The sequence below is a fragment of the Nycticebus coucang genome, chromosome 4 (assembly GCF_027406575.1).
Source record: "Nycticebus coucang isolate mNycCou1 chromosome 4, mNycCou1.pri, whole genome shotgun sequence".
NCBI lineage: Eukaryota > Metazoa > Chordata > Mammalia > Primates > Lorisidae > Nycticebus > Nycticebus coucang.
In genome coordinates this window covers 67,573,411-67,584,578 of record NC_069783.1, presented here as the reverse complement: position 1 = coordinate 67,584,578, position 11,168 = coordinate 67,573,411, and the positions used below count along the sequence as shown (strand labels likewise).

Sequence of the window (11,168 nt, the reverse complement as noted above, 5' to 3'; positions counted from 1 at the left end):
GCACCAAAATACCTGTGTCAGGAATGTTTGTATGAGCAAAGCAATGACCCAAGAAGTACAGTGGCTAAATCGATAGAGATGCCTTCATTCAATCAAGTATTGCTTCAAAAGTTTCAGTGTTTTACCTGCCAATGAATATAGGACAAGTCAGAAGGCCCTGGGACACTAACTTTGACACTATGTCTTAACCTGCCTGGGTCTTGGTCTCCTTGTGAGAGGTTTGGATGACCCATGGAGGTTTTAGAACCCTCCATGCCTGCGCCCCTTTTCATACCTACTGCCTTAGAGCACCCCAGGTGTGGGTGTGGTCAGCACCAGGCCCTTCCAGGTCAGCAAGTTCCCTCCCTCAGCAGGGAGCTGGGCACCGTGGATATGAATTTCATTCATAACAACGGTTTCAAACACAGGTTCTCATTCCTTCCATTTCAGATTTCACTCTTAAGTTGTGGATAGAACTGATAATTTCCAAGTCTCTCAGCCAGGGAGCATTCTGAAAGCAGACCTCCCCTTCTTAATGGCCCCACCTTTGCAAGGCCGGAAGTGACTCTTACCCAGCAACTAGTTAGAGTGAGGCCGTATGGTTCCTGTAGTAAAGCGTGTGGACTCTGGAGTCAGACTGGGTTCAAATCCCAACCCCTGCCTTTAGAAGCTGTGCAACCCCTGAGGGGGACTTAGCTTCTCTGCACCTTGGTTTTCCTATCTGTAAAATGGAACAGGATAGAAGGTAACTTATGAGGTTGTTATGAGGGATCAAACATCAATGTATACAAAGTGTTAGACAGTGCTAGAACTTATTAAGTGCTACATAAATGCTGGCTATTATCATTATTAGACCTATAAACTCAGAACTCCTGGGGACAGGAGGGGGATAAAGTAGAGAGTAAGGCGTTATACTCACTATGGTCATTGCTGGCTTGCTCGTTTGAATGTCTGGTACCAGGTAAGGGAGATAATTTGCACATGTACTGCAGAACTAGGATCCTTTCTGCTGCTGCTGTCTCAGAAGGACTTAATAAAGTTGCACATTAATTCTTTGCAGCAGAACAGCCAAGGTAAGGGAATTCCAGTGAACTAGGCAACCCCCAAATTGCCCAAATGTCCACTTTATGAAAATCTCATTTTTTTTTAAAGCTACTAGTTAGAAACTTGCTTCATCTGTAGAATAAGGACATTATTCATGTTATTTCTGCTTGCTGTGATGCTTCGCAGTACTTTACGATTTTACAATTTATAGGTATTTATTTTTTTATTTTTATTTTTTTGTAGTTTTTGGCCGGGGCTGGGTTTGAACTCACCACTCTGGTATATGGGGCTGGCGCCCTACTCCTTTGAGCCCCAGAGTCACCCGGTATTTATTTTTTTAATTTCCCTACCCACTGAGTTCATGATCATGACACTAGCCATTTCTAATTATAATGTTAAAAAATGACATGAATTAAACTTTATTCTCTCTCTCTTTCAAATCTGAGAATTCTTTGGCACCCCTCAAGATAACTAGAGATATGTAACTCATAGTTTTCATGGAGTTTTGGGCAAGGCTTAATGTAAAAACTTAGTTAACCCTGGTAATTGGGCAGAACGCTTCCTGAGCCTTGTTCCTCATGAATTTCTTGAAATTGGCACCACAACTAAAGGGAAGAACAAATAAAGTCATGAAGTTTTTGTTTTCAAAGCAGGGCTCCTGGCCACCACCCCCCCTCCAGTCTCATGTCCATTCAACAAGCAGGACAGTGATGGCAAAACATTGATGGGGGCCCAACTCAGGACTTAAGGAAGGACTTTATCCTTAGGAGGAGATATTAGGAATATGTCCTTCTGTGTCTATAAAATGTATGCATGAAACAAGCTTCTTGCACTAAGGGTGGAAATTTACATCTCAAGTGCAGCACAGAACAGATAAGCTGGGAATATTTACAGAGTGACCAAGTGCTGAATTTTCACTACTGACAAATGAACTTCATTGATAGCAGGTATGCGGTTGGGTCTCAGTCCTGATAAAGAAGTTTGCTGGGGTGTGTCAAAGATACAGACACGGTCTTTTCTAAAGTGATCATTCAGGAAAGAGATTTCCACACCTTAAACCCAATATAAAAGCAATAGAAGCTGTGCTGACCATTTTCACTTGCTCCAGCACCTTTTCCCTTCAGGCAAAATGAAAATCCTTGTGAGTATTTGTTTGTGCTTCTTGATATTCTTGTGGTGGCTGCTTGCAAAAAATGCTCCCATCTGATATGTCCTGGCTGTCCTGGGTCTTACAAGCTGTGAGCACTTCTACGCTTCTGTGAGTGCATTGATGACATCTTTGGCAGGAATACCATTGACCGAGTCAGGAATTTAATTGTCCATTGTCTATTTCTTGAGATATTTACTAAAAAAATACAAAGAAGACATTTTTGGAGATCTGTATCTAGACAATTTTGACTTGGAGGATGTTTAATAATAATTCCTTATTAGGAGCTTTGCAGGGATCATAGGCAATTTAAAACAACTGCATTTGCTATCTAAGAGAGAAATGGTGATTGAAAAAATAATATCGGTAATAGTAATAATAGTAGCTCTCAAATCCCCAATGCATACTAAGCCCTAGGCTAAGCATTTCACATGAATAATCTCATCCATGCATTATAACAACTGAGTTAAGTTGTATTATCCCTGGACAAGGAGACTGAGGCACAGAGCAATGTGATTTTCTCAACCCTGTAAATGTGGGATTTAGGATGCAATTTATCCACTTTAGCCCCCATTTTCAGGAGCAATCATGGCAAAATTTAAGTGGCCTAGAGTCTTCAGTGGCCACCCATCATGTTTAAATTTTCCCTTAAGACAGAGAATTCCTGCCGTCCATCTGATCCTCGCTTCCATAGCTCCACCATCTGATCCTCGCTTCCATAGCTCCACCTTGCCATATCCTATGGGTGGTGGACTATGTTGGGATCCAGAATGGAACCTCCCCCCTGAGACTCTGTCCTTTATTTTCATTCAGCAGCTCAGGGAGAAAGCAAAATGTTAAGTACCTCCCTAAAAGGTGTTAAGGGCTGTCAGCTTAAAGAGTTCCCTGTCCTAGGGAGTCTCTTGATTTTTTAACCTTAACATGCAAGCTTCTAACCATGGCATATTCATCGTGATGTCAAATGGGAGGTTATTTGGGGGAGGAAGGACAATTCCTGAGCTCACACCATTAAGGTGGTGAGCCCTTCATCCACTTGTTCAAATCTCTGTTTTAGACCCAATAAATAAAATACATAGTAGCATCAGAGATTACTAGAGCTGGCCTGGGGTAAGAGAAGAGGTGTTGCTATGCAAGTGAGCAGGTTGAATATCTACATCTTGTTAGACACTCCACTCCCAGTCAGAAGAGAGATGATGGGATGGGAAGGGAAGTAGAAAAGTCCACTGATGGTTCTTATTAATATAAACATCCACCCCTTCCCTCTGTCAGTAGTTTTCAATGATGTTCAGAATAGAGCACACAAACTGGGGTTAGCATGCTGGATTGGATGCTCACGTAACTGTGAACTATCAGAATTGCCTCAATGTCATCTGTGACCTGCTGGCCCAGCACTTGCCTGATAGCATTACAAGGGCTTGGGGTGTAGCATATGAAGAGTTTTCTTGATGTTAGCTCTAAAAGTTAATGATGCTCTCAAGAATTTTATTTTCATAGTTTCCCTTTGAAATTCATTGTATCTTATCACCCATGAATCCATTTTAAATGTGTATTATGCTCTCAGTTTTAAGGAATTAAATATTTTTTTTAGACTAGAGGACATAATTTAACCACCATGATCTAAAGCCAGTGTGAATAATGCCAGGGCATTTCCATAGTAAAACGAATCCTTCTTCACTGCTCTCCTGCACCCAGATTTCCCTCCTGTCTTGATGGTTACAGCGTGGAAAGAGTTGGGACTTGGGAGGCAAAGGTAGAACTTTGGATCTGACAAATAGTGTGAACTCAACAAATGCCTGTCCCATGAGTGAATGTGTGTGTTCACACTCTGGAAATGGACTGTTGGTCACCCATGATTGACGGTCTCCCAGAGTCTCTAAATGTATGTTTTCTGAGATAGTCATGCTTTTCCTGTCCAGTGTACCCGCCTGTCCCACTCTCAATGTTTTTCAGGTGGCATTTCTGGTGGTGCTGGCTGTCTTGGGGATACAATCTCATGGATCTGAGGTGAGGTGGTTGCTTATGGGCTTTATTTCTTAGTGATGTTGGGAGAGGAAAAAGGAAGATAAGAGATAATCTGAAGGACAGAAGAAAGCTCATAAACTCTCTTTGGGATGGAATCTCAAAAACAAGAACAGAAACAGTGGGGTTGGCTAGTTCCCTCCAGTTGTAATAACATCCCAAATGTAACCCATTACTTTAAAATGTGGTCAGTGTAATTTCTCCTGTGATGTCATTGCTCCTCCCATATATAGTATAGTGACAATGAGGAAAATCTTTACATTCTTATTGTATCATGGGCTTTTGAACCAGGATCGTGGTAGAGAGATTTTAACCTTCAATCTCTTATTCCTAGTAGGGAGGAAGCTTTATTTTGTTGAAAGGGTTGCCTTTCATTTTTTTTTCTTGGAAGTTTTTTTTTTTTATTAAGTCATTTGTACATAGATCATAAATACATTTATGCCATTATGGGATTCAATGTGTTGATTATTTGTATACATTGGAGTGTTTACATCCTACTAATTAACATAGCCTTCACTTCATTTACCCAATTACAGTTAAGGCATTTGTGTTCTACACCTGATAGACCCAACTTGTACTTGCAATATGCTCCATAGGTGTGGTCCCCCTTCTAACCCTACATCAATCCACCCCTCTCCCTTCCCCTGTTCCTCCCCTTCCCTCCTTCATCCTAGGCTATAGTTGTGTTTCATTAGGGTTGCCTTTCAAATACATAAAATTTAAGAAAAAACTATTATGTCTTTGTTGTCAATGTAGGTTTATAACATCATCAGCCCAAGCAATAATGGTGTGAATGTCCAGGAGACAGTGTCAATTGACAATGAAAAAAATGTCGCCATTGTTAACGTCCATGCAGGAACGTGCTCTTCTACCACAATATTTGACTATAAACATGTAAGCAGAAAGTTAATTTTTATACTTCCAAGACTGGGCTTTCTAAAGGGCAGAAGGAAAACGTCTTGTTATATGTATATTTGTATTCTAAGATCCATCCTTCCAATTCTTTAAGGTTAATTTCCTCACTGCCACTTTTCCCTTTAAATAATCAAGCAATCAATTAAGAAACAAACAAACCATGTCTAAGAAAAATTTATGACAGGAAACATAAGCATTTAGTGGACTTTTCTAGGTGGAAATTGGAAAGAAGAGTGGTGATATTGCCCCACTGCATGCTCAGAAAGTGCATAAAAGAGAGACCAAAGCCGAAAGTGGTTCCTGGCACTCTCAAAAAATGTGTGTCGAGTGAATAAATAAATGAATTAGGGCTTTAATATAAAACACCAGGCAAAGAAAGAAAAAGGATAATCACAAAGCAACCACAAAATAGCAGAAATTCAGAGCAAGTATACATATTTAATTATGTCTATAGAATAGGCAATAGACCCTGGTTTTTCTGTAAGAAGGAAAATATGTCATCTAAAAGCACCAAACTACTTCCAAGTTTTAGTTATTGGTATTAACAGTAAGTCTCAGAAACCTGCTCTAAAAACTTGTCCTGATTCCATTTATGCATTTGTTTTACATTTGTTCCATTGACATTAATTGTGAATCTGACTTTACCTAGACTCAGAGCTATGCACTGTGGATATATGTAGGTTGTAGCTCATCTTTCTGGACATTTGAACTTGATTTTCTTCTAGAAACTTCCTCCCATCCATCTTCCCCACAGCTGTTGGCAGTTCCTTGACACATTTAAAGTATGGAGTCTTTAAAACATAAGATTTAAAAGAAAGTGATAATAAAATTGTACCTAAGAAGTTGATGTGGAAATCTCAAAACTGTGTTTAAAAAATAGAGTGGTTAGAGGGGTGAGGAGTTGTTTTAAATTTCTTCCTTTATCAACAGGTTCTGCTTTAGTCTTTTTTTTTGAATTTTAGGAACTGGCAATTTGTAGGAATTGAAAAATAGGAACTAGAAGGATTCCTATCAGATACAATCTTATAGGGTATATAATTCTTTGGAACTCTGCAGAGACAATTTCTACTGTGGATGAAGACTCAGTGGTCTTAGATCCCTTCTGTCTCCAAGGTCCTCACCCTCCATTCCTCTTCCAATCCCATTTTCCTCAAGCCATTCCCTGCCCTCCCATCCAGCTGGCATGGGTTTGAGGTGGAGAAAGGACAGAGAAAGCTGGAGATGGAAAGGGGAGGTAAAGAAGTGGAAAATACATGAAACTTGGGTGGGGGGGTTAGGGAGACTGAGAGGATGCTTAGGGGAGTTTCCAAAGCAGCATGGTCCAGCAGAAGTCCCTGCAGTGGTGGAAGGGTTCTATATCTGTACTTCCAGTAGAAGCCCCTAGCCACTGTGGCTACTGAGCATTCAATATATGTGATGAAGAAAGTACAATTTAAATTTCATTCAATTTGAATTTAAATTTTAAAAGCCACATGTGGCTAGTAACTATCATATAGGACAGCACAATTCTAAAGAATATTGTATTTACTCTAGATTGAGGAGGAGTCAGAGTAAAACCAGTAAAAAGAGACAGGGAACTGCTTCTTCTCAATCTTTCAGACCCCAAATTGCAGAGCCTGTTCCATCACATGGAAAGTAGAATACAAGCCCTGGGTTTGCACACTTTCAAAGGGGTAGAAATGACAAGTGAGAAAACAGAAATGCTATATCAATGAAATCTAGGAGATAGAATTGATTGCATATTGGAAAGCAATCTCGTCATCTACTCACTATCTGTGCTCAAGTCTTTCTTCCCAGGCTCAGACATCACCCTCACTCACCAAGTTCAGTACTCAGGAAGCTGGGGAGGGGCAGTGACTGTGTTATTGCTCCTCAGGGCTACATCGCTTCCAGGGTGTTCTCCCGAAGAGCCTGCTTCATCCTGAAGATGAACCATCAAGCCATCCCTGCTTTGGATGCACTCCAACGGTACATCTATGAGAAACAGGTAATACTGGGGTACTCTTGAGTATTCTTTGTTCTTGATCTGGGCAATACTGGTGCCTCTCAAGAGATGAAGAGGGTGAGGGCAAAGATCATAATGTTATTTACCATAAGTACAGTACTCAGCTCACTAAAGTGCTCTTGCTTTTATTTATTTATTTTTTGAGAGCGGGAGTCCATCTCAGCTTGATTTCCATCACATGGCTCTAAGTACAGGAACTTATAATACATTCCAGGGTCTTTGTAGAAGGGACCGATCAGCCTCACGTCTCAGAGCTGGGCTCTAAGAAACAGGGATAGGCAGAAAAATGAGTAAAGTGCGAATATCCTATGACATGAAGATGCAAAGATCCATATAGTATAGTGAGCCCATGGGAACACTGCCCTGAGGCTAGAGACCTGGGCTTTAAGTCTCTCTCCATGACTCCCCATGTGCGATACCTTTGTCATGGGACCTACCGTCTCTTTTCAATGCCACCAGCAGTAAAATCATACTGATAATAATGAAGTTTCTCTGCAGACAGAGTGGTCAGGAAGAGATGATGTCTTAAGACTCCTGGATGTCCTCTGTTTAATAATCTGAAAGAGAAAAATACTCACAACATAGAGTAAGGTACGGCAGATAATGTCAGTTTATTTTTTGCTGTCCTTGTTATACTGATCTAGGCTCTGAAAAACATGTTCTCCAACAAGTACACTTGGGTCAAATATAACCCTCTGGAGGCTCTGATCAAGGATGTGGACTGGTTCCTGCTTGGGTCACCCATCGAGAAGCTCTGCAAACACATCCCCTTGTATAAGGCGGAAGTGGTTGAAAAACAGACAGGTGAGTACAATAGATCATTTATTCACCGATTTTTTAAAATTCAGATTAATATGAGGGTGCAAATGGTTAGGTTACATTGTTTGTGTTTCTAAGGTAAAGTTCAAGTTGTAGCTGAGCCCTTCATATCCAGATAGTGTGCTGTATACCCTTACAATATGCCCATTAGTCACCAAATACTTTCTCTTTCGTTTTTTTTTTTTTTTGAGACAGAGTCTCACTATGTTGCCCTGGGTAAGGTACCGTAGCGTTACAGCTCACAGCAACCTCAAACTCTTGGCCTTAAGTGATTCTTCTGCCTCAGCCTCCCAAGGAGCTGGGACTACAGGCACCCACCACTACACCTGGCTATTTTTTTTTTGTTGTTGTTGCAGTTTTGGCTGCCACCCTTGGTACATGGGACCGGCACCCTACTCCCTGAGACACAGGTGCTGCCCCCGGGTATTTTGTTGTTGTTGTTGTTGCAGTTGTCATTGTTGTTCAGCAGGCCCTGGCCAGCTTCAAACCTGCCAGCCCCAGTGTATGTGGCAGGCATCCTAACCACTGAGCCATGGGCGCCGAGCCACCTAATACTTTCTGAAAGCTACTCTGTGCCAGGCACTCTGTGTGAAATACGAATAAATAAATACATGACTCAATTCAGTTTTCCCTGGGAATTATCTACCTACTGTGTGTACAATTGCCTTAAATGTTAGGGCTATAGAAATGAATGCAATGCTGCCTCCAAGGGACTGACAGTCTAGAGGAGAGGTTGGCGAGTAAAAAGAGAGAAGGAAATAAAGGATTCCTGGGTGCCAAGGAGAAACTGTTGGATTCTGTTCTTCCACATGCAAGGACTTCAAGTAGGAAAAGTCTTCTGGATCCTTAAAGTTGCATCTTTTGGAGATGCTAAGAGGGAAATCACTGAGAAATGCTCTCAGACTCTAGAATAGAATTGGTTCAGGGCAGAGCAGGCAAAGTGCACAGACAGGGAATAAAGGCCCAGTTCATCCAGGTAATAACATATGACACGGCAGTCATATGTTTATACAAAGCCTCTCAATGTGGCCGAGTAGCCAGAGTGAACGACGGCAGTACCAACAGGTAAAGAACACCACTAAAGAAATTCCTCAGGGTAGTGGAAGGTAGGTAAAGAAGAATGCACATTTATTACCTTTCTACTGCCCAGAAAAAAATTAAGTACTCATTAGTAAAGTAAGCAAAGTCACATAGGTATGCCACCAACACAGAATGTCATGACCTCAATTGGTTTTGAGCCAACCAGCACTTCTAGAAATTGTCAGTCTTATTTCAGTGAATATATTATTATTCTTTACAATGCAAATAGAGCTAACATCATACTGAAGTTACATGTACTTCCCTTAGTCAAAGCATTTGCAAAAAGCATTGGTTCATTGCATTCTAATAACATATTTCTTAACACTCTTTCTTTAAAACATCTTCCCCTTTCTAGGAAATGTTGGTGCAGGAGGCTGTGCAAAGGTTGGGCTCCTGGGCATTCTGGGAATTTCCATCTGTGGAGATGTTCACATTTAGGATGATCTCCCCACTGGCTTCATCTTTTCAAAGAAATACTCTGCTTGTTTCCACTCGGAAGCCAAATTAAATTCTTTCCCAATGCTCCAACTCATTTTGACATCAGTAGTAAAACATAAATGCTATATTTACAGATATCTGGGTGTTTTTTCTTTTTTTGTAAAGGGAAGTCAAGCAATGCTGATGTTACTATATGGAATGGAAAAATTGTGTGGAAATTCCCAAGGTCACATGTAGAGTCATCAGCTGGGTGCCCGTTGCCATCTGCCCCCAAGACCAGATGCCCATCTGTCTGTCCCAAGGCGTGGGGGCAGCCTGGGTGGAGCAGGGGCTCAAGTGGTGGTAGCCTTGACTCCATGAGGAGGAGGGACATGGTATGATTCTATCAAACAACTTGAGGGCCTGAGGCCACATCTGTCTCCTGAAAATTTGCTCTGAGATTCTAAGGAAGTCTAGATGCAAGGCCTAGAGGGCTTGGGACCAGGACATCCTGGCCTGTCACCCAACTACAGGATGGAGAGTTAATGAGCAAGTGCTGAGAATCCAGGTCCCTTATACATTTGCAATGAGGAGAGATGCCTGGGGTTAAGCCGATCACTGCTCAGCTGAAGGAAGCCATCCCCTCTGACAGAGCACCCAGCTTTGAGGGCCATTCGTGTGCTTTTTGGGAAATATCTTTTAACTCACCAAAACAGTGGACTTAACTTTAATAAACACTATTGCGATATGTATTGTGCTGGGGTAAGGAGGGAGGGAGGAAGGAACACCTAACACCCACGAAAAGATGCACCTGATGAAAGTCTTCACAGGGCGAAAGCCTAACTAGGAATGTCAATATAGCAGGAAAGCAATTTCCCAGATTTCAAATAAGTTGCACTGGAGGGCAGTAGGCCTCACATCTGGAGTTCCTGCATGGAAACCACCCCAGAAGATAGACTGTGAGTCTGCAGGGACAGATGGTCACTGAGGGAGGTGAGTATAGGGGGTGCTTCTCCTGGAAGTAACAGCGATGTTGTGATAACTGGTTGGGGACTGTGGGTGATGGGAAATTCAGGAGCAGCTGAAGCTCAGAAGCTCAAGGAGGGGGAGCGTGGTCAGTAGGGAACAGGATTCTGCAATACCACAGAGGGCTTGGGGACTCAGGCATGAATGACAGGAAGGGGACTGGTTCCCAGACCTGGAGTCTGAGGTGGCGCTGGGTGTTTAGGGACAAGATGGAGAGAGGTCAAGGGTGGACTGGCTTTGTCAACCTTGGTAGGTAACATAGAATGCTTCCACTCAGAATGTGGTTGTATACACACCTCCACCAGCTGATGTGACCAATCCATAGGTTCAAAGCCTCTGGCCTGCTCAGCTGCACCCGTGTCAGCCCAGTCAGGAGTTTATCTTGGACTTTGCTATACAATTGCCTTGCCCTGCTGGCTTCAGGCAAGCACACAACCCCAGGACCCCAGGCCCTCAGCAGCACCGTCATCACTCAGAGCCTCCTCCATGTTGGGCACATGCGCTACACAGAACCCCACCCAGCTCCACCCAATGTTAAAGTGCTCCAGACTCCAACATGATCTTCTGTGGACATCTGTGTCTGAACCCTTCTTTATTGTTTATTCCTGTTCTTGATTTAAGAGTTGCCAAGAATGGCCCATGTGGTTTGGGTGGGGCCTGTCCCCCAGCTGTAGGATGGATGGTTAATGAGAAAGTGCTGAGAATCCAGGTCCCTTA

The 11,168-nt window shown here is 42.3% G+C and overlaps 1 protein-coding gene across 1 annotated transcript; it reads left to right on the top strand.

The window, feature by feature from the left end:
* Positions 1 to 2,070: 2,070 nt before the first annotated feature.
* Positions 2,071 to 9,583, top strand: GKN2 (gastrokine 2). The gene is made up of 6 exons (XM_053588983.1): positions 2,071 to 2,164; positions 4,121 to 4,174; positions 4,946 to 5,083; positions 6,981 to 7,091; positions 7,754 to 7,913; positions 9,364 to 9,583. Exons 1-6 carry the CDS (start codon positions 2,153 to 2,155, stop codon positions 9,444 to 9,446), a joined length of 558 nt encoding a protein of 185 aa, XP_053444958.1. The 5' UTR covers positions 2,071 to 2,152; the 3' UTR covers positions 9,447 to 9,583.
* The last annotated feature ends 1,585 nt before the right edge of the window (positions 9,584 to 11,168 follow it).